At 43.5% G+C, this 26228-nt stretch overlaps 3 protein-coding genes across 4 annotated transcripts in view; 1 reads left to right on the top strand and 2 right to left on the bottom strand.

Moving 5' to 3' along the window:
* Nucleotides 1-2070: 2070 nt before the first annotated feature.
* GRPEL1 (GrpE like 1, mitochondrial) lies at nt 2071-7703 on the top strand. Its single transcript, XM_005148506.3, has 4 exons — nt 2071-2184; nt 3084-3252; nt 4620-4701; nt 6662-7703. Exons 1-4 carry the CDS (start codon nt 2114-2116, stop codon nt 7006-7008), a joined length of 669 nt encoding a protein of 222 aa, XP_005148563.1. The 5' UTR covers nt 2071-2113; the 3' UTR covers nt 7009-7703.
* Nucleotides 7704-9156: 1453 nt separating this feature from the next.
* Nucleotides 9157-15289, bottom strand: TADA2B (transcriptional adaptor 2B). The gene is made up of 2 exons (XM_005148505.2): nt 15020-15289; nt 9157-13885 (listed from the first exon to the last, which is right to left on the bottom strand). Exons 1-2 carry the CDS (start codon nt 15287-15289, stop codon nt 12893-12895), a joined length of 1263 nt encoding a protein of 420 aa, XP_005148562.1. The 3' UTR covers nt 9157-12892.
* A 3217-nt stretch (nt 15290-18506) lies between these two features.
* The window catches only part of TBC1D14 (TBC1 domain family member 14), a 73560-nt gene continuing 65838 nt past the window's right edge, over nt 18507-26228 (bottom strand). For both annotated transcript variants that reach the window (XM_005148504.3, XM_034064671.1), the window contains 2 exons: nt 24485-24743; nt 18507-21760 (listed from right to left, as the gene is read on the bottom strand). In XM_005148504.3, the coding sequence (XP_005148561.1) occupies nt 21695-21760; nt 24485-24743 (325 nt within the window). In that variant the 3' untranslated portion in view covers nt 18507-21694. The remainder of the gene's footprint in view (nt 21761-24484; nt 24744-26228) is intronic.

Raw genomic sequence — 26228 nt, forward strand, 5'->3', positions numbered from 1 at the left:
AAAACTTACTTGCAAAAGGCCTGTGAACAACCATTTGGGGTAACTGGTCCTTATGCAAGAACAAACTTGTTTCCGAAATCTTGAGCTGACTGTATTTTACTGTTATTAATTAGCCGTGCTGGCAATGGGCTTTGCTCAACCTTTTGTTATCAATTTTGTGATTTCATGATCAATCATTAATTGAGCACAACTTCCAAAGATGATAGGCAGAAGAGAATTAAGAAAGGCTGAAACAGGAAGCTAGATGCTAAGAGTGACATGGAGAAATGACAGCCAAGAATGATGAGACAGCAAAGACAGCTTGTCTAGGCTTTGTGAGAAACGAATAATCCTTCCAGGAAACATTTTAAAAACATCAGACCTAAAGATCCACTTACCTTTTCTGTCTCATCATGGCTTTCTGTGGGCACTGCCTTTTGTGGCTATTCCTACTTCTCTCCTGGCTCCTTCTGGTTCTTCCTTGGCATTGTCAGCAGCTTTAACAGATTTCCTCAACTACTTCTGTCAGTATTTCTGAGGATGAAGCTTGGAATTTCTGGCTTATCTACATTCCATAAGGCAGATACCGACAGCACTACATCCACTGTGTGTATGAACATCCCATGGCATCACTCTTTCTTTGCTGTGTTGGGTACGTGCAAACCATTGGATTGTACCAGTGTCACATCACAAAACAGTGACAACCAAAATATAAAAAACACAAGACTGCAAAACCATTTGGTTCGTATCTTACAGCTGTTGCCTGTTGTCACCCAAATGTGTTTATTGGTATGCTTCTAGCTCTTCCAGGTCTTCTCACAGGAAGAGAAACCCACATCCATGTAACTGTATGAGTCAGTGAGGTTCCTTGGGATCTAACAGCTGTCACAGTATAAGGCCACTGGCCTCATTATACCATTTATCTTGTATTCTGCAGAGCCATGAAGCAACACATCATAGATAGGCAACCTGCCAAATAAAAGCCATGCTGGTAACTTCATGCACTCTGCCAAAGTTTGACTGAACTTATCAAAGCCGCAGCTTCTGCAGGATTCTCATGTGGCAAAGCAGGAATGTACTTTGATTACATGCTTGAATATAACATTTATCGAATTTGCACTGTGGAATCTTCATCTTCGCTATCCTTCAGTTTACGTTAGGGAAGTGCACAAATGCATGTGAAGATCAGGTTAACAGCTGGTGTTCACACGTCTGTGAATAATCCAGGACTCACTTTGGGACTGTACAATAAATGTGTGACCTTGATATTGGGTGTTTTTTTTTCCCCCACTTTAACAGGGTAACAGCCATTAGATATTGACAAAGCTCAGGAGCCATCCAAGTACAGCAAGCAGGACTTCCACAGCCTCCACTTACCATTGCACAAACAGGTTGCACAAGCAGGTGGCCAAATTTGGGAACAGTGGCTTAGCAGAATTAATCCCTTTTAATTAAAGCTCAAGATTTGAGATGATGATTACCCAGCAAGCGCGTTGACAGCGTTGTGTGAGCTTGCATAGGCACACTTCTCAGTGGGGGTTTGCACACCAACTACTGACAGATGCCACAAGGCATTACTGATTAATAGTTCAGCAGTTAAAAATAAAACGAACTGCAAACTCCAAACTTTTCCAGTCATAGCTCTTACAGGACAGGCAGACGGGACCACCCGCAGCCACCACACTGCCTCAGCTCGTCTTGACCCGTTCTGACAGGAAAACGCCGACGGCTGACGGCGGCCAGTGCCCCGCTGACTTCTGCGGGCTCCGGTTCCCGAGGGGAGGCTGTGACAGCCCGAGGAGGGGCAGCAGGAACCGGCAGAACCCGCTCCCAATATAAACGGAGTCTCCCTCTCACCGCCTCCCTCATACAGGGACCTCCTCCCGCCCAGGCCCCGCCCCGCCCGCGCGTCACCTTCCGCCACGAGGGGGCGAGGGGAGCGCTCCCCTCCGCAGCGCCCCGGAAGTGCTGCAGGCTCCACCCTCCAGCCTCGCCTCTTTGGCCCGAGCTGCGCACCCGGCTGTCGGATTGGCTGTCGGCAGCGTCGCTCTTAGCCTGTCCGCTCGCTGATTGGCTGAGGCAGCGCGGAGGCCCGGAGGGGCGGGCTGCGGCGGTCTGTGGGAAGGAAGGTGCAATGGCGGCGGTGGCACAGTGTGTGCGGGGCGCGTTGCGCCCGCGGTATCCGCTGCTGAGCTTCGCCCTGAGGTGAGGGTTGCGCCGTGCCGTCTGGTCTGTGTTTGGTGTTGCGGGATAGGTCGGGTCCGGGTCCGCACTCACCGCCTTGCCATCGCCGAGCCAGGCCAAGAGTGGGGCCCAGCCTCGCCGCGCTGGGGTGCTTCACCCCTTATAGCCGGTCCTATAGGGAGCCCCTTCTGATAGCGGGGACAGCCGGTGCGGGTCCCATCTCCCTTACTGTCTGCCGGGAGAGTGTCCCAGCTAAGCACGGCGGGGCCCGAGTGGCCGGGCCGTGGGCTTGAAGGCCTCCGGGCCTAAAGTGTTGGTGCGGGGTGCCAGGCCTGTTGGGATTGCAGCAATGAACCTCGCCCGTTAACCGATTTGCTCCTCTGCTTCAGAAGCATTAAGAAAGGATAAAAACTCATCTTCTTGAGGACCGCCGCTACATGGTATTTGCGATACTCCGGTGAGGTACAGCAGGGACTCAGAGGCGATTTTCCTTTGCCCTGTGGTAGTCGGCGGCAAACCGCGGTTCTTGTCCGTGTTTTCTGGGAGGCTGTTGCGGGTGATTGCATCATGTGAGCTGGCTTTGTGTCCTGATAGAGCACCGTGCTGAAAGCAAGCACATGCTGCCTTTAAAGATGCTGGTGCTTTGTAAACTGACTGCAGTGGGCACTTACGAGCTGCTGCCCTGTGGTTTTTATATTGCAGTGAAGTTATTTTTTGTAGCAGTTTAGATGGCCTGAGTTCAGTTACTTCTCGTAAGAGGCTCTGTAAGTAGATTTCACATACCTAGAGTTGTTGTATTAATTTGTGCTTTAATGTGAGGATTGTGTAGATATTGATATCTCAAATAAAGTGTCCAATATGTCCAGAAGATGCAAAGACCTTACAAAGTAAGCAACTGATTGTCCACGTTTTTGCCTTAGGACTTCTCCACGGCTGCTTTGTGCAGCAACACAACAGAAAAATACTGGCCAGAACTTGGAAGAGGACCAGAGTCAGAGCCAAAATGAACACAAGGTTGAACCCAGCTCTGCTGAAAAGATGTTAACTGAAGAAAAGGCCAAACTGGAGGAACAACTGAAAGAAGTTACCGTAAGTATCTTGTGGTTATTGGGTTGCACGCCGCATACCTACAGGTGTTCATTATGGTTTCTTGGTGCTCAGTCTGGATGGAGTTGTGTGACTGCTGTGTAGTTGTTGAATAAAAACCTGCACTTTGATAATTGCTTAAAGCTTCAAAGTAGATATACTACAAGATATGTGTCCCTGGTACAAAACTTAAGATTTTTTGGTAACTTATTTCCAGTTTCTGGATGCAGTTGGGCCTTGTCCAGCCTGAATATCTCATACTGAGTTTTGATGACTTCAGTTCACTTGGGTTTTGCTCAGTGGAGAAGTAATTTTTGGGAGCCTATGGAGGGGTTTGAGGTTGTCTTTAATGTGTAAATCTGTGTGCACTAGGAGTAGGCTTTCTGAAAAGAGCTGCTGGCTTTTCAAAGGTCAGGGTCAATGGTGCTTAGCTTTTACTTAATAGTCTACTTATTACATTCTCTGGAAGTTTCAAACCTTCTCTGTTGGAGAGCCCTTCAGACATAAGGCTGAAGCATCACATTCCCTTTGGCTGGCCCATCTTGCATTCCCTCTTCAGCAGAGGGTGAAGGATTAAACAAAAGTATTACTTTTCTGGGAGTGCTTTATATAAAATGTATTTCTAGAGCGTTTGAGACTTTGAGAGGTAGCCCAGAACCTTCTGTAGAAGGAGCACCTATGGATCATAAGTGGATTGAGTTTTCTTCTTGTTGCCCTTCCCAGAGCACTGAAGGACAAAGCAGAGATGTCTTTTAACATCTCTGCTGACACCTTTTGCTGTTAGCTGCCTAATGTGGCTCTTCAGTCAACAAGTTGACTATTTTTACTGTATTGTGGGATTCTTCACAAGCATATTCAGAGTGGAAGCCCAGTGTGGAGTTCTGGGTGAGGTGGTGAAGCACTCAACCTGAAATGCCTAGATTTAATGAATTCCATTCTTAGTACATCTGCTGCTAGAGGAGTTAGGCTTCATAGTTTGTAAAGTTTGAAGAAACCTGCTGTGTTGAATCTTCTTTGCCACAGTGTCAAAATCCCTCAGGACTGATGAAGGCTTCCTATGAACAGACATCACCAAAAGCGGAAACCTTTGATTAATAAAACTTGATGTATCTGTAGAGTTAAAAATGGTTTCCAGCTAATCTGTTGACAAATATGGAGAGTCTGGAAATTCCCTCACTTCTGTCTGCATTAAAGTGAAGCAAACATCTGCATTGGTAGATTGCTAATTGGCATGTTGTCTTTAGATTGGTCGGCCATCTAAACTATAACTGTGTAAATGCTGGTTTATACAGAATATGCTGTTATGAATTGTTGTTAACCACCTAACAACCAGAATGAAATCTCTTCTGTTACTGGTTTTATTTCTTCAGGACAAGTACAAGCGTGCCTTGGCAGATGCAGAAAACATAAGGCAAAGAAGCCAGAAACTGGTAGAAGAGGCAAAGTTATACGGTCAGTGGAGGCTCATTTTGTCTATGCTCGTAAGACCCAGGAAATGCACAGCCTGGAACACTGAGCTGTCTGGCCCAGAGTTTTGTACTTCCCAAGTCACTCTGACTCCTTGCTGGAAAAATGTATTTGAGGCAGAGGAGTTTTAACAGTTCCTCACTTTGCATCAGAATTACAATCATCTCACTAGACAAGAGCAAGGCTCACACAGCTGACTTGAAATCTCCTGTCAGCTTGGTACCTGATTTCCTACAACATGGCCTGCACTGGTAGATTTTTCAGTAAGGTTTGCAGCCTCAAGTTTGCCATTTTCACACACTTCAGTCTCAGAACTGTCTTCAGAATACTGACGTAAAATAGCAGCTTTACTTCTGGTTTAGGGGTTTTAGTTTTTGGTGGGTTTTTTGGGTTTGGTTGTTTTGGGGGGGGGGGTTGGTTTTGTTTGGGGTTTGGTTTTTTTAGCCTTTTATATTTGGATAACTTTTGTGTTTTGCTGAAGGCCATAGCTTTCAAACAGAAGTAATACATTTAGATGGGTGGTTTCTTTTCAGTGGTAGGAATGTAAAATCACTGGCTACTAGGAATGCTAGATACACATCTTCCTTCAACAACTGGAGCCAGGCTACTGACATCTGATTCAGCTTTTTGACAGTTCAAACACAAATCTGTAAAACACTGTACAGAAATCCTGTGGCAGCAGAGTGCTGATCATTTTAGTGTTTGACTGTCACTCTGGCTTGAAAAATTAGTTGACCTTTTTTGCCACACACTATACACAGCTCTATAGTTGAATTCTGAATACAGAAGTTTTAGATTTCTGAATACAGGGTCTTCAGTTAATGTGTGCTGTCAAAAAAAGCACTTCTCAGTTACACAGTGTTCTTGCACTGTTTTCATGGGTGTTTGAATACTTTGTTCTGAAGTTGATTTTCAATAAGCATTGTTTCACTGATACACTACTTAGTGCAGAAGGACTTTGAGTCACGTCTGAGCTCAGATGTTAGAATAGAAATATTCAAATAACGTTTCTCATGAATACCAAATTACAGAAAATCTGTACAATTTTATCATTCATATATGACTGCTTCTTCTGTTGAAGGAAGAGATGTGCAGTCGTTAGTGACCCATTCCTGAGAATTACCTGATCCCTACAGATTTTGCCAGGTGCCTTGGTAGGATTTTTTATGTTTAAACCAAAGACTTGTGCTCTGGTAATACTCATACCACTTCTCGATAAGGAAAAACCTATCAAAATGCAGAGCAGTTTGTCACAGGTTCACTTCTACATAGAAATGTGTTATTTTACTGAATGCTTTCGGTTTTTCATGATTTCTAGAAATGATTTGCCTTAAGTGAGAGGAGGCCAGATTCTGTTAGTGTGAGCCAGAGAACAGCTTCAGGACAGGGCCTGTGTTTACCTTAGGAATTGCTCAAGTGTTTACAAGGCACAGCTTCTGACTCTGTACAAGTGGTTTGTAGTGGCAGGGAGAGGTGTGAGTTCTCACAGTGAATCACAGGAGTCCCTGTTCCTCTCTCAGACTCCTCATCAATCTGACTACATGGGTTTTCTTCTGGAAATACTTTTGGCACATCAGATTAAAGAGTAGGAATAGGGCAATATAATGCTTTGAACTTGAATGCCAGGATGAGAGAGACATGAGGAAATGATGTTCATCTGAAGGGCTTGGTCATTTTGATTAGAATTTTAACAATGTCAGGTCATCAGTGCAGCTTTAGCTCTTTTAAGTAGAAGTAATTTTTTTCCATAGAACTAGATGATGTGGATTTCAAGGTACCTGTAATAATTCTGTGTCATCCAGTCAAATTGTAAAGGACATTTTACCCCAGATGTTTATGTATCCTGTTAAAAAGTCTAAAATAGTACAGATTGTTTGGGGCTGTGGTTGTTGGGCTGCCTGTTTGCCTTAGTGGACTAATTCCATTCCCTTCTGTTTCTTCTCAGGGATTCAGAGCTTCTGCAAGGACTTACTAGAAGTTGCAGACATTTTGGAGAAAGCAACTGAAAGTGTTCCAAAAGAAGAAATTAAGGATGAAAATCCTCACTTGAAGAGTTTATATGAAGGTCTCGTTATGACAGAAGTACAGATTCAGAAAGTGTTTAAAAAGCATGGCCTGCTCAGACTGAATCCTGTCGGAGCCAAGTTTGATCCCTATGAACACGAAGCGTTGTTCCATGCTCCCATGGAAGGGAAGGAGCCTGGCACTATTGCATTAGTATCCAAGATTGGCTATAAGCTGCACGGGCGTACACTGCGGCCCGCCTTGGTGGGTGTTGTGAAAGACGCTTAGCTGCTTAACCTGAGAAGGTAAAATGCCATACAACTATTAAACAGCTGGATGGTTTTCCTCTCACACCGTGCTTTCCTCATTCCTCTGCCCCCTGAGAGGTCTAAATGAATTGCTTGAGGTCTCCCAGTGAAAATGAAGCAACCAGTGAAATTCTCCTGCTTAGTGGCCTTCAACATAACTGTTCCATCAACTCTCTTCTCAAGTGTGAAATACAGGAGCCATTAAGCTCCCTAATGCTGTAGATAACGTTTTTTACAACTATTGCTCCCAAAGGTGCATTAAATTGAAAGGAACAAAATGCTCACAAGATTTTTGCATAACGTTTATCGTGTGTAGAGTGAAAATCCAAATCGTGGCTCAAACACTTCCTTTTGTTTTGTAGAATCCAACACTGCAGAAGTGGGTGAAGTACAAATAACCCCTTTTCTGCAAGCACCCATCAGCTTTTATGTGATAAATGCCCTTTTTTAATGTCTATTCAGAAATAATCTGGGCAACTGAAATGGAAACCTTGGTGAGTTCTGATGTGTAAATAAAAGGCAATGGAGAGTAGACATATTCTGTAAGTGTTCAACCCTTTTTGTCCTGTGCTGATGTTGACTCAAGAAAACCATCTAATACTTGTATGGCATTGAAGAACCAATAGAATTTATCCTATCTGGATTTTTAATTTAATATTGTATAAATTGGTTTAAACAATTTTGATAGTCTTGTAACTTCCAACCTTTACACTCAGTTTGGTATGCAAACTGTAGTTACATCCCTGCTGAAAGCCAGAATGCCACCATAAGTGAGTAGCTGAGAGTTTGGCACATACTGTCTTTTAGAATTACATAAATAATTGCATGTAAGTGGCTCAGACAGAAATGTGAACTTTGTTTCATCTGCATTTCTTGCATTTACTCAGCTTGGATCTTAAGCTGGAACAGAACTTTTCCCATGCACAGCTCTTGCCCTGTCTAAACTGCATGTGCTGCTCCCAGTCCTGTAGAATCAGGCTAAAATACAGTCCCTGATTAACTCCATGCTTTGCCCTACATTTGTCTGGTCACCTGGATAGGATGGGATGGAAACTGACAAATTACACAACTGGCAAAGCCTCTTATATCCTCAAAGCCCACACATCTAACGGGATAGAAACTGCAAACTTATGTGTGTTATTAGGACCTGGTAAACAGTAAGTACTGCTGAATTTTCACCCTTGCTTCTGGTTGTCTTCCATCAAGGACCTTCTGCCTCAAGGTCAAGTATTGATTTTTGTTTTGGGGTTCAGAGGCAGAGTTGCCAACAGTTTACTGAATGCAAGACCTGCTCATGGGGAGACGTGATTACTTCTCCTTCAAGACTTACTTCCCTGTGCTAGTTTGCCTCCTGGGAATCAGTTAACTAGGAACAACCTAAGTGCACATTGCTGGTGGGAGGACAGTCATGTTTAAGGATTCATTCATTCACAGCTCTAAGAAAGAAAATCAGCATTTTGACTGGGCAGGGGAGGGAGAATGATTTTTTGCTACATGAAGAACTGAATTGGAAAGTAACTTCCATCTGGGCTACAGCATACTGGAGCTGTGTTCTGCCCCCTCCCAACCCCTCTGTATCTAAACTAAATCTAGTAACTTCATTAGTATGGAAGTTTTGCAGTAGGGCAATTACAACAAAGGGCAGCTTCTTCCCTAGCAGATTAAGCTTTTGTTAATGGGCTTCCTAGCCCTTCATACAAACTGTCTCTTTTGGGCTGTATTACTTCATTCAGGGTCTTCTTAGACAAAAGTTACTTTTAAGTGTTCAGTGCAAGACTCAAAGTAGTAGTTTTAAATTTCATTTAAGTGTTTCTCCTTCCTGAGCCTGCCTGTTCAGAGAAGCTTTCAGCATGGAGAGCTTCAGTCTTCTCTGAGAGCTCAAACCACGGGTGTGCTTTGCTATACCAGTTAAGAAACACTGAAGAAATGAAAGAACAGAGGGAGGTCATTCTGAAATTTAAGCGTAAGAGCAGGCAACAAAGCTACCACCAGTACCTTTGCCTTAGCTCTTTCATAAACATCACTTCTCCACCCACCATCAGTTGGCTAAACTGCATCTCCATTTGTTATTGCAAAGACTTAAGCCATGTTCTTCATAATACAAGCTACATTGTCATTAAATCAATAATGGAAAGAAACTTTAATACAAGTTTATTTACCAATATACAATGCAAAAACCTAGTAAAATGCTGAGTGTGCACAACATCAGTTAGGTTTTACATGACTTCAGCACAGACATTTGTGTGTCTGGCACAGCTATACCAGTACACCATTCAAATGAGTGCAACATTCCCTTTAAGGAAGCAGCTAGTGAGCTGAACATGCTCACCAGGTACCTTCCTTCACAGTATTTAATGTGATATCACTTAAGAGCAACTGGGGCACATGCAAAAACATTTTGCAAGAAGAGAGTAAACTGAAAGGCCAAAAAAGTCCATTACGGTTGCAAAGAAACTTGATGCAGCCACCGCACAAGAGAATAATGGCAGAGTGCTTAGTCTGTGTGACTGACAAGGCAGTTTGTGGTCAAAGACTCGTGCAAACCTACTGACGCTGTTCTTAATGCTTGCTGGGACAGCAACAAAACATAAGGCAGGAGGGTTTGTATTCAGAACATTCTCTAACAAACCCTTCTGCACTGGCAGAGTGGAGATTAATGCTCCCTTGTTACCTGGTAAGCAAATATTGCTGTAAAACATCACTGTGATTGGACTGATCAAAGTAAACATACAGCATTAAAACAGACATATTGCTGCCTCTATCAGTAGCAGAAGACCAGTATTTTGAAGAGCTTATGGAGTGTCAGTTTTTCATAGGCTTACATCAATGCTGTCAGGAAAGATGCTATCATTAGTAGTATCTTCCATTAGAAAAGTCAAGAGCATAAGCATATAAAACACCTTTTCATTAGCAACATGAAGGCTAGGTTACTTGTACAGTACAGAAAGCACTTTCCAGATCAAGACAAGATACAGGTTGAGCTCTTTGCCATGTGTTTGCTCAGCCCCTTCACCACAGAAGAGAAGCAGTATAGCTCTAGTTAACTGCAGGATCAACATAACTGCATCTCAGCTTAACAAACAAACAAACAAAAAACCAGCAGCTCATAACAAAGGAATGCTTTGACTAAACCAGTTCCATGTGAAAACATGGAACAGCAGCATCCTCTAGTGCAAGTCACCTTAAAAATTCAAAGCATAGCTGACAATGAGACATTGCTTCTAGGGAAGCCCTTTCCAAGGGACTAGTATTTGCTAAAGCAAACATTCACCACCTTAAATTTGCTTGCAAGTATAAAATAAATATTGATATCCATATTTCATACATTAAAAATACTTTATTTTTACATTCATTTTGATGTTCAATAAGTTACGTCTAGCACCAATGAAACATTTTGGAGGGGCTGAGGCATTAAGAAACTACAAAGTGTAACTGCAGAGTTCACTTCAACATTTAAATGACTCATTGGTGCCTAGATACTGTCTTAAGTTATTGTTCAGATGGGCTTTAGACTATTGCTTCGGTTCCACTTGGATGTGCCACAACAGCGTAGAAATATAGAAATCACAGATCTGAGGAAAATAATAATAGTAAAAAAAATAGCTTTTAAACTCCCAGCTACATGCAGAGTTGAGGCTCCAGAACATTAGCAGTAATGGGATGTTATGGCAGTCCAGGAACAAGGTACAGGAAGAACCAGATTGCATAACTAGAATGCCAGAAAGGCTGAGCATCCCTTCTGCAGGGGTCGGGCAGAAAATAACCAAGGGTTTATACCTTACGAACTTGTGTGCTTTTTGTACAGTGTACAGGGTTGAAATGATTCTTAGAGCTACTCAGCACATTGCAGTTAGTTCCACTGCTGCCAAAGAGAGACGGTTTTGTCTCAAGTATTCCACAACGAGCCATTTACAGGTAAGCCAAACAAAGTGTTACATCCAAGAGGACATGGCCCTTACTTTTTCTGAAGGGACAGAACATCAAACATCACAAGCTCAAAAGAAAAAGGCACTAGAGTTTTGGTTTTCTCTTCCTTAGAAATGCTGGCTTTGTAATTGTACCCCTTTTATTCTAACCTCACTAGTAACACTATTCTGGTAATGCTGGATATGATACCTAAACCCCAGTTCCCATCAGTACACCTATGCCAAGTTGCAGAATTAATACTGGTTCAAGATTTTGTGGTATCCTCACTGACTACAGCCCAAAGCATCAAGGCAAGATGACCTTTCCAATCCTCACACCTGTTCTGGAGCCAGTCAAATTCCATGTTTTGGCACTCTTGCACTCCAGAAGACCTGCCCAACTGGCCTCTAGTCCCAGCTTCCTGCTCTTGACACAACTAGTGGAGAGGCTTAGGCAAGTACCACTGTGCTGTCTTCTACATGGCAACCACCGTATTTATTCATCTGGTTAAATACCAGCACGGGAATTTAAGGTTGAAACAAGCATAAAACTTTTCTAGTCCTTCAACATCTTCCCCCTAATTTAGTAGATCCTACTAACCCAGTGCTGTGGATCTGGTATGTCTTTCACTTGCAGTGTTATACCTGGCCAGAGGGTGCCTGTTGCAAGCACCCAGTTCAGACTGTAGTGTTAAGAGTTGGGGAAGTCACCTCTCCAGGTGTACTGTTCTCACCACAGAGAACTCTCACTCTCACTGTGAGTGGGCTGCACTCACAGTTCTCCTGCCATGTCAGTAACTTCAACATGTCTGGCCTGGTATGTTTCAAGGTACATGCAATCAGAACCCTGTAATGGCTTGAATACAGCTCTGCACTTCAGGAGCACATAAGCTGTGAGCTTTGACCTCATCTGTGTCACTTCTCTCATTGGGTTTTAAAGCCCAGTCTCAGTGATAACCTTTTTAGACTCACTCCCTTTCCTTGTACCTCCCAAAGTTCAGGAGGAGGTAGCAGCTACACCTCCCCAGCCCATAAAAGCTCAGAAGTTACAGGCACTGAATGAGGAGTAGGCTCCTCCAGCAAGAGGGAATGGTGATTCTGTTGCCTGAGGCTCCCACCTACTGACAAACGACTCACTCCCCATCTTTCCAAAACCCATTTCTGGCCCAAATCAGCCCCTTGACAGTGGTACTGACCCCACACAGCACCACAGCTGCTCATACTCCTGCAACTTTGCTATTCATTAGTGAACATCAAAGCTTCAGTGGGGTCTGTTTCATTCAAACCTCAATGTCAAAGCTGCGTCTGGATCAACTGGGAACAAAGGCAGCTCTTCAAGAACCCTTTCCACAGCACAAGTACCTGAAGGCATCTCACCTACTGCATTTCTTCCCCTCCACTCACTGCCTTTTCTCATGCCTGCTGCATTCCTGACAGAAACTCACCCACTGTCCCAGGCTTGGCTGTAGTTACTAAGGAGAATGTTCTGAAAGCTTAGCACTGGTCACCTGGAAGCACATTTGGAAGCTTCACTTTCCTGCCAGCATTACACCAAAAAAGACAACAAAGGGAGAAGACAGTTTCCAGCAAATGAAACTATCTCCCACCTTCAAACGAAAGTAAGGATTACACCGATACTCATTTATCCAGCAGCAGGGAGTAAGTAACTACTCTGAGACTACTGGAATTGAGTAAGTTCACGTGAAAGAAATCTGACTGAATAATGTACCAAAAGCAGTGAAATCCAATGCAGAAGTTTCACAATTATTTCCATGATCCAAAGCAAAAGTCCATTTGAACCATGGATCACGAATACTGAGGGGGTTTATGCATTCGCATTTCTGTTGCTGTTAATTTTAAGTGACGTGATTTCTGTATCTCTGGGGAGGGAAGGAAAAACTAACGGAGTCCTTGAGGCTCTAATGTGTCTCTGCTGTGTACTTTCAGATCAGCTGAGTTTCAGGAAGCGTCCCTAGATATCCAACCACTTTCTGTTAGAAAGTTTAAAATCCTTTTCTTCAGTACCTTGTCTAAGTAACTGGGAAGGCGACTCTTGGAAGGAATTCCTTGTCTTTTTTGAAGATGGTCTTTAATGATTATAGTTTTTACAGTCACATAACGTGCAGGACTCAGATTTAGAGAGCTGCAGAGCACCTTTTCCCTGTCTGATAAGAGTTCAAAGCCAGGCAGGTTTTCAATGGCAGCAAATTCACCCTCTTTTCCATCTTCCTTCCCTCTCTTTGAGCTCGCTATGTTTTTGTTCTCCTTCCTCTTTTCCCGTTTATGCCTGGCTGCCTCATATTCTGCCGACTCTTCCATTTTGGTGATCCCATTCCGACGGTACCGCTGCAGCTCCCGAATCTTTGCTCGGAGTATCCTCTCCTTGTGCATGTTCTCAAAGAAGTCTTCAAACTCCTTACAAGACATGAACTGGTACAGAGGCCTCAGTTTCAGCCTCAGCTCCTTCTCCTCTTTAGTGATCTTTCGTTTGGGAGCTTTCTCCTTGTCCTTTTTATCCTTCCCCAGAAAGGCCGGTACCAAGTTATAGTCTCGTGCAATGTTCTTCCGCCGCTGCCTCTCCTTGAGCTTCCTCACGTACATGTCTACATGAGCTCTTTTCAACTCTATCTCCACATCGTCATCGTCGTAGTTCACCGAGAGGCCGCTGATGAGGGTCTCCGCATCCTGATCGTATTCGATCTCGTAGTCATCCCGCAGCGGCATGTACCCGAGCTGCTGCTGCTCTGCCACAGTTATGTCCAGTGGTGGCAGCGGTGTGGTCAGGCTGGGGGACAGCGGCCCCCCGCTGGGACACGTGTGATCCGTCACTCGGTTCGGGATCGTGTCAGGGATGCAGGCTTTTCCCAGGTTGCCATGAATGTACATGCTCACATAGTGCTCCATCACCTCCTGGGGTGTTCGGGATGCTCCCACATGAGTAGCCATGTCCTCCTAAATGGTACATAAGGAAAAGTGATCAAATGATTCCTGTTACGTCTCCAGCATAACATGCACTCAGGGAAGAGCCTGACTTCTTCCCTGCTCCTCAAAAGCCAACTCATAGTACTTAAGCCTTTCCACCAGTGCTGAAATTAGCTACATTTCCATCAGATGTGTGTTTTTAGGTCAAGTATTTACAAGTGCAGAGGTGCACACTGGCCATGAAAGCAGCACCAGAAGCAGCATCAAGGCAAACTGCATCAGATCCTCAAGCTACATAACACCACCAAGATACTGGAGCCATATGGTGATTTCTGAGCATACATCACTTGGAAATCCAGCTCACCATCACTAGGAAGCTTTCTGAGTTCCAGGCCACCACCAAGATCACCGCATCATTTGGATTTTACTCATTTATATCACATTGCTGAGGTGCTTTTAGAGCAATAAAGAAATACAGTCAGAAAGATAATATTTACTCTTTTATAGCTGGTTAAGATCTAAACCAAGGTACAAGAATCATAAACTTTAAGATTTTGAAGAAGTCTTTATGTTCAATAAAACAAACTATGATCAAGTATCAATTACGGAATCAGGTTAAAATGCTTTTTACTGCTATTCTTTAAAAATGAACATGTACTGACACGAAAAGCAAGCAGCAAGCTCACAGCTGGGACACAGAATGGTTAATGTTGGAAAGTACCTTAAGATCATCTAGTTCCAACTCCCCTGCCATGGGCAGGAACACCTCACACCAGACCATGTCACCCAAGGCTTCATCCAACCTGGCCTTGAACACTGCCAGGGATGGAGCATTCACAGCTTCTCCGTGCAACCCATTCCAGTGCCTCACCACCCTCACAGTAAAGAACACACTGAAGGCACAGACCGAACACTGTGCAGCATCAGGTGCAAGCTCTGTCACACACGGGCTGAGGGAGCGGCAGTGCCTCAGCTCACGGCACCACAGGTCCGCCAAGGCGAGCGGTCCTGAGGAGCTCCTTTCCGCGGCGGGTCTCACAGGGGCCCGAGCACCCACCCCAGCCCGGAGGCTCAGCGGGCACCCCCCGCAGCCTCCCCTCAGGCCCGCCGGGAGCCGCTCGCTCGCTGTCAGGCGGCCGGGACCCCGCGGACCTTGGCCCTTACCCAGTTGCCAAAGCCGAACTGCTCGATGGCGTCCAGCAGCAGCTGCTCCTCCCGGCTGCTCCAGCCGCCCTCGGCCTCGGCGCCCCAGAGGGTGAAGCGGCCGCCGTCGACGAGCTGGTAGCCGTGCCATCGGCGGTGCGGGCCGATCTCGGCGCCCGCCGAGAAGCAGTCGGGGCAGAGCTCGATGTCGGCGCACTCGGTGCAGCGGAAGCGCAGCGGGCTCACCTCAGCCAGGCAGTACACGCAGTACTTCTTCCCCAGTTCCGCCATCTTACCCCGCCCGCCGACAGGCCGCGCGCACGCGCCGGCACGCCCCCCCACCGGCCTTGCCAATGGCAGAGCGCCCGGCAGGCGGAGCCCTGCTACAGGCAGCCAATGGGAGAGGAGGGCTCGGCCCTCCTCTCGGCCTCCCTGCCAATGGGGACAGCGCGCCTGGGCACGGGGGTATTAAAACGAATGAAGGGCTATGATTGGCAGGCAGGGACCCGGCTTCCTTGCCCGCGACCAATCGAAAAGGCGACCCAGAGCAACCCCGCCGCTGATTGGCCAGTTCCGGCGGGGGGAGGCGAGGCCGAGCCGGCGCCATGGGGAGAGAGGGGAGGGGCCACGCCGGCCGCGGAGCCGAGTCCCGTTGCCCGGGCAACAGGGGAAGCGGCAGCAGTGCGGCCGAGGAGGCTGCGGCGGGGCCGGCGTGGGTCTGAGCGGAGCCAGCGGGGAGCAGGAGCCCTGCGACATCAGGGCTGCAGGAGCAGGCAGGGCTCCTGGAGCCATCACAGCCGCACGTCGCGGCCGGACCGCCGGGGCCCTCGCCGCTGTGCCGAGGAGCGAAGGCGAACACACTGAAGAGGCCCCGGTCTCTCCGGTGCCGGCTGCTCCCCGCGGGGCTCCGCAGATCGCGGAGGAGCGGGCGGCGGCAGGACAGAGCCAGCCTGCAGCGACAGGAGGTCGGGCTGCCACGGGCGAAGCGCCGCTGTGTGTCCGTAGGCTGCCGGGGGAGCGGTAGGCCCGGGCCTCGGCCTAGTGTTCCATCGCCTAACATCTCCCCCCTTGGGAAGTAACCACCACAAGAGTTACAATGGTTTTCTCCCCTTGAAGCTTTAAAGAGAAGCAATTATGAAGACATACGGGAATTTCCTGTAATTCTGACATGCTGCTTTTTGGTGAGTTTTGCAGAATAAACTGCACAGGCACTCCTGAAAAAGCCTTTTCTAAGTGACATGTCAGTATTATGTATTCAGTGATTACAGTAGCTACTCATTTTGAATGAAGTGATACACGTCCCAGTCTTCAACAAAAAAAGCCTCATTCAAACTTCCACACTTTTAAAAAACCATTTTAGCAAACTGTCCTTTAAGGCTATGGCAACACTGTGTAAATAGAGCACTCACCATAACACTAACTCAAATCCTGATCCTGCCTCCTTCTGTATAGATTTCATAACTTGGTGTTGGCTTCATCTGCACACTAAATGTACCTTATTCTGGGCACAGCCTAAGCAGGAGGTTTCATAGATGTGGCTGAGAACTGGAGAGAACCTTGTTGTCAATACCTGGCACAACCTGCACGCAGCCAGTGTTCTACGAAAGCACTAAACTGTTCAGCCATTCTGTAAATACACTTGGCTGCCAAGTTTGCCTTGGGGGTGCACAGGAAGAAAGGCTTATTACTTTAAGAACTGTTTCCATAGTATAAATACATACATAAATCTTACAAGTCAAAGCTACATTATTTTTTGGCTTTCAGCTTTTACAGCTTTAGGGGGCACTCAGCCTCTTCCTCCTCATTCATGGTGTGTGAAGAGGCAGAGCTCAGTACACCCATCACTGTGTCAGTCCTCTCTGCACTGCTCAACTAGAACTGAAAAAAGAAGGCTGAAGGAAAAGTGGAGAAGAGCAACAAACATCTACACATTTATGTATGCACAGCCCACAGAGCTTTAGTTACAGGAAGCAGCTTCCTGTTTCCAAACAGTTCTTTAAACTCCAGTTCCCCCATGAGAAAGATTGAGCCCACTCAAAAAAAGGGGAAAAGAAACAAGAAAAAAACCCTAATAAAAAAGACATAAAGAAACACCAAAATCAGTACCTTTCATCTTGAGCCTTGTTAGCAAAAGTGAGATCTTCTCCTGCTCAAAGAGTGGCTGTTCGCAAAAGTCCAGTACTCTCCTGGTATTCCATGGAACTGCTTTCATCAATAATAAATGTTGATCAGTGGTCTCCCGTTCCTAAACATTACTGCCAGCAAAACTCTTGTGCTTCTTGTTGCTTTTGACTTCAGACATACAGACCTTCTCTAGCTTCTTTATCACTATTAAGCAATATATGTAGCCAGATAAAGCATGGAGAAACAGGGGAAGTAAATCTTCAATGCTTTTCATTGCTACATGTTTGACATCTGGAGAAAGCAAAAATTTAAGATGCAAATGATGCTGATTAGTATATTCCCTGAACTATTTCCACTGAAATAAATACTACAAAAACATTTGCTTAAACTTCACACACTGTCCCCAGCACTTCTTTTCTTAAGGCTGAGTTGTGGACACACTGCTACCCTACCCTTTCAAAGCACCCTGAGGATGAAGATCAATGATTCCTCCATTGTTCTCCTATATATATATATATATAGGAGAACATTCCATCAGGAAGCAGTAAAGACAAACGTATTTCCTCGTATCGTCTGTTACCATGCAGGAAAGTATTTAGCTTCTCTTCAAACAGACTGGAATTTATATTGGGAAAACAGGTAAAGTTTTGAGCAATTTTATGCAACTCTTCTAATGTATACAACATAAAGCTCTATTGACATCGAATTGGTATAGGCTTATATGAAGCAATTCTGATTTTATGTTTTAATCCTGCAAATCAAACAGTAAAATCCTTCAGTAAAAAGGAAGTGAGACACACATTTACTAGAGGAACTAGAGCTGTGGCAGCCAAGGCTGTGTTCCCTGTGTAGTCCTGTTGCACAGGTACTGTTTTCTCTCTCCTTTCATCTTTGACTTGGTGCTTTAACCTCTTTGCATTTCCACTTTAATCTCTGAAGTTATGCGTATGTAAGTATTAAAAAAACCACTGCCTTGAGCACAAAAATGCCTTGTGATTATGAAACCTACAATAACCCAAGGTTTCTTTTTTTAAAACAAAAGAGAAGGTATTGGAGCATTTGGGTTCTGCAGATCTCACAAAGATATCTTTTACATACTTTTTTCATGTTCTATTAGATCTCAGACTTACTTCACAGAAAGGCATATGAAATGGATGAAACCATGGACACCCTGCCGTAAGCACCAAATCTTCTAAATGTCACATGTAATGTAACAGGTATTTTAACATGAGAACTTGGAAAGCATCACCAAAAAATCCTCCACCTCCAATACTCAATGTCACAGGTCCTGATCTGGGACAGACTCAAACTGCTAAAGAAGCCTCTGAAGAAACAGAAAGGTAGTTGAATTTTTCATGCCTGAATTCCACTGGCCACAGGTAAGATAACTTTACATGACTTTATTTAACAAAACCATATATTTACAGTTGAAAAAAGTTCCAGTTTGACACACATATCTAACCGAAACAAACTCGATTAACTACATAAAACCAATTTAAATATGATGTACAGGAGATGTATCAACAGTTCTTTACATGTCATTCCAGGTTTCAAATAATTCAAAAATAAGCTGTTAGAAGGTACCTTTTTGTAAAAAAGGAAATTCTTTACTCAATGAAGTAATGTCAATGATTGATTGCTGACTGAAGTTGCAGAACAGCTTTATTATAAAGTGCAGGTCGTACACAATTCCAAACCTGGTTGAAGATTTCTGGTTTCTCTGATCTGCTGCATGTACTTGCAGGTATTTGCAGACTCCTGATGTATTGCAGCAGTTTTATTTTCCCTCAAACCCATGAAGACAAGGAAGTTTGCTTGATGGGGACACTTACTCAGTGAAAGAAAATCTCATGCATCTTGTTACAGATACCATGAAGCACCTGAACAATAAAATTGTCATTTTTTTAATGCAATCCCTGAATTTATTACAGAATTCTTCCTTAATAGCTAATGAAGAGTTTTGGTATGCTGCAAGAGACTTGAAAAGCTCAGTGGTAGGTCTATGCCCTCACTACTCATCTCTGGTTTTATCAAAATTCAAGCGTTATCTTCAAATCAAGTTGCTGAGAAGTTGCAACAATGGCATCTTTAGGCAGGTGATTGCTTTTTCAAATGTATTTAGTTTGAAACAAACTGTGCAAAGCTCCTTATTGCATTGCTTTTCTTCATTAAAGAACATACCTTATATACACAAAGAAATCATTTAGAAAATATATACATCTTCTAAGAACAGAAAGACTAAATCACAAACCAAAAATAATTACATTAGCAAGTAACAAACAGTGCACAAGTGTTGCAGCAGGCCTTTTTCCCCACAGCTATGCCCATTTTCACTGTTACATTCAACATCTTTTTGAGAAGAGGAAAAGGAGAACAGGCTGTCAATGGCTGCAAAGATACCTAGGAGCTAAAGAATGCATTTTAACTGGACAAATGAGCCACACTTGTAGACTAGCTTTAAAAGGAAATATAAATCTAGTTGCAATGAAGACTTAAATCACAAAGCCAGTTACAGTACCACCTAAAAATGTAGACTGAGGAAAAAGTTGTGTCTGTGTTGAGGAAACCATTTACAAGCATAGTGCAAGTGTTTTGGGTGGTAGGCCTCTCATATCCTTCATGGAAAGGCATATTGTAGTAAAAGTAACATTTAAAAACACTTACTGACCGTCCAGCTTTCTTATTGCACTTCAAAGCAATGTAGCATACAAGTACTGGTCAATGAAGGACTAAAGCTATACAAATTCTGGGAGAATTAATGTGTTTCACAGCAACACCTTGATGTCTATTTTTAGTAAGTGATGATCTAAGAGAAGTCTTATGGAGGAATTAAGATGGCCAACAAAAACCCACATCCATTACGCCAGGTACACAAAGGGGACAGGAAAAGAGGCCAGTGAGGTATCAGACTGTCAAGCTGCATTTGCATGACACATTGTTCAAAGTGATTATGAGCCCTCACTTACCAGGGAATGTTGCTTTCCCTCTTTTTCATATTACTATCAAGCTATCCCTCGCAGAAACAATGTTTATACTGAAGGACAGTAGTTTCATTATGTCCCACAGTCCTTTACGTGATGAGTTGAGCAGTGTGCAACTATTTTCATTCACACAATGCTGAAATCTCAGTGTAAAACAGACTGAAGAGAATTGGGAAACCGCTGACCATACAGCTAGAGGATTTAGTAACACCTGTTTACAGTTAACACAAATATTGCTCCAGTTAGTTTCCCTTTTCAATGATCATCATTAGTTATAAAACAGATTTTTCACTATACAATAAACATTCTTGTAAATCAGAGGCTCTCATGATTTACAGTCTGACATCCATGTGAATGCAGAGGGGAGCTAAGCTGGATAACAACACAGTTTGCTGCCTCTGTAACTTTCTCCCATGTCTGAGAGGCTGGATAAAATGCTAGGAAGTGACAGCTTGTACTTATCCTGATGGTATTTGTCTGGCACATTCCCCAATAAACGTCTGTCACTTGTCACTACATACAGATCAGCTCCACATAACACTTTCTCACTATGGCAGTAGCAGCAGCTTCAGGAGATCCTACAGAGCCTTTTCTTTGCAGCAGCAAAGCTGGCTTACACAACTTCTCCCTTAAACCCTTCCCCCTCGATTTTGCCAGTGAGCAGAGCTGGGTTTAGGTAAGAATGAAACTTACTTTTGACCACTTCTCAGTTCATCTGCTCAGCCCACTGTTTTATCAGCATGACTGGAGAGATGGCACAGGAGTAAGTAGGCAAGAACACCCCAAAACAGCACTGCCCCAGAAGAGAGACACGTGGAGACATACACTTAGTAGTATGACTGGGAAATGATGCCAGCTTAATACTTGAAGCCCTACAGTGAGTTTGGAATCTAGTCTGATTAATGGCTATGCATCCAGACTGGAAACATGTATTTCTGAGACATCCTCAAGAATAATTGCCTTTGCACTGCTAGCATGACTTCTCTTCCAAGTTTACTTTCTACTTAACATTTTCTTACTAAAGAATGGAATGTAGTTCTACATCTACATGATTTCTTTGGTAAATGGGACCCACAGCCTATAAAACAAGAAGCATTTCTAAACAAATGGTCCTTACATCATTAACTATAAATTCCAGCACCAGTTATTTAAAATCCAGATCCAGCTACTGTTACAGGTATGGGAGATACAGAAACATATCCTGCCCAAGAATGAAATCGGGAAATAGCATTCAAAGCAACCAGCATTGCTGAATGCCCAGTCTTTTAAAACATCAAAGAAAAAAATAATCATAAAATGATATTGTTTAAGCCTCACTGCCCTCATCAGAAAATCAGAATGTACAGTGCTGTCCACAGCAAATGCTCATTCCACTAAAAGTTTAAGGCTAATCCTAGGTTTAATTTATAAGGTTTTTATCCCTCGATTTCCTTCCCTAACCCCTCCCCCCTTGTTTCCTCTCTTCTCTTTAAGGCTATTCTACTACTAAACGAAACGCTGAAATAACACTTTACGTTGCAGGCTCATATATGTCAGACAGTACTCAATACTTCTGCCACTGTAGCTCCTTTCACTGTGGACAGCCACGTGTTTAACGTTTGAGTGAGGGACTTCCTCTCTCCATTTCCCGGTTATCTTTCTGCAGAGCAGCCAGGATCTAGAATGAGAGAGAACAAAGTATTAGAATTTAAAAGAGACTCAATAAATCATTGTCTGAAGAGTTTCCAATTTAATTATCTCTTAGCAGTACTATTCTAACTATTAAATGTAATCAAATTTGGAGAACCTCTCCACTGATGGAGACCTCTCCTGTAAGTCCTTGTGGCACAGTAGATACAAATAGATTTTACAAGGGTTTAAACTCAATTTCCCCCCAGTGCACACTTTTGAAGCCTGGAATTCTTTGTAGGTAATTCGAGAATAAAAACAGAGCTTCTAGGTTTCCTACCAATATCCAGAGTCCCTGTCACTAGAAGTGCTGTGTCCATGATTTACTAGGACTCCTTGCAGTCTTTAGTTTCCTGATCACATTGTCAGTGACCAAGGGAAAATGGAGTGAGATGGAAAACACACACCAGCCCATCTGATGAAGGAATCAGGACTGTGAAAACCAGCTCCATAAGCAACCCACATTTTAGATGAGATCCTACACACATCATCTCTAGACAGCATCAGCTCAGAATGTGACCCACAGGATAACAGGACTGTAATTATCATGGTACAGGAAGGTGAAAGGTTTTCTAAGTGGGTGTTCTGAGTGTCAAGTACACCTACTGCTGAGATGTGCAGCTAAATTTGACTTCTGAGTTCTACAGTCAAATATACTCCTACAAAGAAATAATATCTCAAACTCTGCTGCTTGCTTATGCAGCTTATGCAGTATAGGTACTGTACCCAGATGAGGTGATGCTAAAGGTAAGAATACAAAGCCTACTTTTCTAAGCTCAAGAGCATTCTACATCCTCTGGGAACTAGTGTGTCTTGTCAGTCAGTTCACCCAAGTGTTTATCTTGGAAGTGGTGCATCCATTGCTCTTGATATCCATTTTGCCAATTTGAAAAGGTACTTCTCTACAGAAAATGCATCAGATTTCTACAGCAATAGTCACAGTCAGAAAATTATCTAGCTAGGAGCCATCTAAGTAATAGAAAACAAAATCCCATGCCCTCTGTGTCTTGTTAACTTTCCTAGGTCAGATCTACTTGTGGTACCCTGGCAACCAAGCAGTCCCAGTAAGTGCATGACATGAGCAAGCTCATTGCTCCTACACTTCTGGCTTGGAAAATTATGGCAGGCTAGAGAGCAGGCAGGCTTTCCTGATGGGAACTTACTCAGCAATGGAACTTACTGGTCAAGAAAGCCAGCTGGTGCAGAAGTCAAGCTAGGCAAGAGGTCAGCCAACACCAACCCTACACCATGGTAACTCTCTCAGAGATCTGTTTGCACCACAGTTCAGCAACCTTTTTAATTCAGTTTGCCACAATAAGAAAAAGCCATCTGGAAAATACCAGGACTGTCAGAATGAAGCTGGTGAGGAAGACTGCTTGGGTGAGGTTACTTTGAAGTCCTTCTCCTGCTGTGATCATCACCACTAAACCATTATGTGTCACATACTGAAAACAACTGGCTAAGAAAGCCTGTTACTTGGGGTACTTGGCAGAACAGGATCTCTCCTTCTCTGCAAGGGAAGCAGTAGTAGGCTGAGAACATATTTGGTATGTGATCCACATTCACACAGTATGTTCAAAGAAAGTAAAATAATCTGAAAAGAAACAAGCCTGGGAGGTTACTTGTGGAGGTATTACTGTTGAAAAATAGAAACAAAGCTGGATCTGTACTAACAACTAACCAGCAAGACCAAAAGGGAAACGCAAACAAAGCTGTGTCAGGGAGGAAATGCTGGCAGTGTGCTGCTCTTAGCTGGGCAGCGCAGGTTGTGTTTCCCCTCATATACAAGGCAAGGTTCAGAGGCTACAACCTACTCCTGCTGTGAAGGTTAGAAGTTCTCATCTCAAATAGCAAGCTGGCAGTCCCCAGCACCTAGAGGCACACTGCCACTCCAAGGAAGAACCACACACTCTCATTTGTAGCTGAACTGCCATAACCACTCTGTTTAACATCACCTTAGTTTCACTGAAAAAATGAATCCAGATAAAATGGGCACATCTGTACTACAGCAGGACTGATGGATCAGGCTGTGTTACTGCTTTCAAGAAACTGAAAAAGAAAAAGGTGTAGCAAAAAAAAAACCCAGAAGTTTCCACTCCAAACGCTCTGAAGTACATTTGACCTGACCCTCCAGCATGAATGGCTGTTACAGCCACTTAACAATTCCCATGTTCAGATGACACCCTGCCACCTCTTTTCTTTAAACTGGAATTCAGTTGAAATTACAGTGATGAGACAATGCCTGAAATAAAGGCATCTATGCTAAATTTCAGTAATCAGAGATGCAATCACTTCTGTGCAGCCCCAAATTAGGCAAAACAGATCCTTAAGAACATCAAGATGATGACTGTATGATAATGTGTTCTGACAAATTGTCATCTTCTCCCAGTGAACAAATTTCTGCTTTTAAATATCAACTTGTAATTTTGGCACCAGCCTTTGTAATTAATGAATTAAAAAAGCTGTATGATAATGTATTTCATCAACTCCACTCAACAGCTCAATCTTGAATGCTGACTGAGCTCTCCCTTTCCAAAGGAAAGTAAGCTCAGGGAATCCGCTCACCTGAGTGTGCACTAAAAGCATGGAGTGAGCTACACAGTCCTACCTGCCTATAAATCAAGTACTAGCTCTGCTAAAGCATTCTTCCCAACCCTATCTTCCTGAGTACAGTACAATCATCCGTTATCAAAGATTAAGATCCCCTTTATACCTGAGCCCACTTTTTGTTTCTACTTTGCATCTGAATGGCAGCAATAGATGTGAAGAATTCTTCTGAAGGCAAGTCCTCTGGTAGCTTTGTTAAAAACTGGGCTATATGAATGAAGTCCATTTTGGTCAAAATATCTTCAAAAAGTTTCAATATTCCCAGTGCTGTACGGAATAAGAACTCTTCTCCATCACGGCAGAATACATCCCAGACACGACATGCCAGGTCTAGTGGCAAAGATTTGCTGTACAATGTGAATATCCTGAAAAAAAGAACAAAATTGTCAGTGCTGCTGAACAAGAAGAGTATCTTGGACACTCACAGAAGCACATAGCCCCACCACCACTTCAAGGCTTCTCAAATATTTATAACTGAATATTCTTTTTTTCTTAATTCCAAAATTACTTCTATTAGTTGCAGCATACCAATATATGAAACAATATAACAACCATTAAGGCTCCTTGCTATCAAAGTGTCCAAGTTCAATTCTCTTAGATCACATCAGAAGAAACAATCATTATACATGGGTTTACGAGGGACATGCACAAGCCACAGGCATTACCTAACTACGCCTTCAGAGTTGAGGATTGATGCAGCTTTAGCTGTGAGAAAACAAAAAGCTGAACCTAAAGACATACTGCAAAGGGAAATTTGTGCATCAGATGAAGGAGATGTGTAAATATAACTCCTGTTCCAGGCTTGCTTGACTGGCAAAGCAATGATCGCATGAGTTTTGGAGGAAAGATCACTGTAAATTCTAGCGAGTTGAGAAAAATAGGCACAACATCCAGATGAAATGCGTAGACAGCTGTGACAAGATGCTGGCTCAGTGTGCTTCAATGGATGTGATCCCCAAAGAGAAAAGGTAACAGCAGAAGCAAGAACCTTCTCCCTGTTACTAAAATTGTATTTCCATTAACTGCCAAGAGCACATGTCCTTCCTTCCTTCAAAATACTGACAGCCTTGCAGCCAAGAACCCGAAGATGCTCCCCATTCCCTCCTCTCGCCAACATTTCACTACAGGCACAGCAGTTTTCTTTGCCACCAACAATGTCATTACAGGAAGTGAAGAGAATTAAATCGTAGTATATAAGGGAAAAGAGTTACATTGGGGTTTAGAGAGAACCTTTCTCCACAGAGGCACTGCATAAAGATCTCCATGAGCTGCAAAGCATTCTTTCTCCGGCAGAGGTCAGCAAAGCCTCAAACGGAAACAAAACCTTCCCCCGTTCTAGCACAGGATTCATTGTCAAGTACGTCGAATTGAACAGTAGCTCTCTTGTGTTTAAGACTCCCCCGTAGGATCCCCAATTTCTTATTTAGGAAATTCAGGTTTACATTAATACAATGGAACAGATTACACACACATAAACATACACTTGTGTATATATATAAACATATATATATCAAACACAAATGAATGTATTTTCACAGCAAATTCTAATAATCAGAGGTTTTCTGAAGTTTCAGCTTTTTACTATATGAGGTTATTTGAATGATGAGTTATCACAGCTTCCCTGTCAATCAGGACACTTCAGGAAAATGCGAATAAATTCATTCTACAAGTACCAAGATAGAACCAAATCATTCACACAAATTCAGGTACAAGTAAAACTGCAGGCTTAGGATCCACAGGGTTTTACCTTTTTTCTATTGTTACATCTTACTGCAATGCTTTTTGTAAGAAGTGAAAATTGCTTAAATTCTGTTCTCTAAGAAGCTAAATTAGAAGTATAAAAATAAGTA

The sequence above is a fragment of the Melopsittacus undulatus genome, chromosome 7 (genome assembly GCF_012275295.1).
Source record: "Melopsittacus undulatus isolate bMelUnd1 chromosome 7, bMelUnd1.mat.Z, whole genome shotgun sequence".
NCBI classification, from domain to species: Eukaryota; Metazoa; Chordata; class Aves; order Psittaciformes; family Psittaculidae; genus Melopsittacus; species Melopsittacus undulatus.

Coding starts and splice junctions, on each gene's coding strand:
- GRPEL1 (XM_005148506.3), top strand. CDS start 2,114: ATGGCGGCGGTGGCACAGTGTGTGCGGGGCGCGTTGCGCCCGCGGTAT. Junction 2,185..3,083: donor CTGCTGAGCTTCGCCCTGAG/GTGAGGGTTGCG, acceptor TTTTTGCCTTAG/GACTTCTCCACGGCTGCTTT. Junction 4,702..6,661: donor AGAAGAGGCAAAGTTATACG/GTCAGTGGAGGC, acceptor GTTTCTTCTCAG/GGATTCAGAGCTTCTGCAAG.
- TADA2B (XM_005148505.2), bottom strand. CDS start 15,289: ATGGCGGAACTGGGGAAGAAGTACTGCGTGTACTGCCTGGCTGAGGTG. Junction 13,886..15,019: donor AGTTCGGCTTTGGCAACTGG/GTAAGGGCCAAG, acceptor TGTACCATTTAG/GAGGACATGGCTACTCATGT.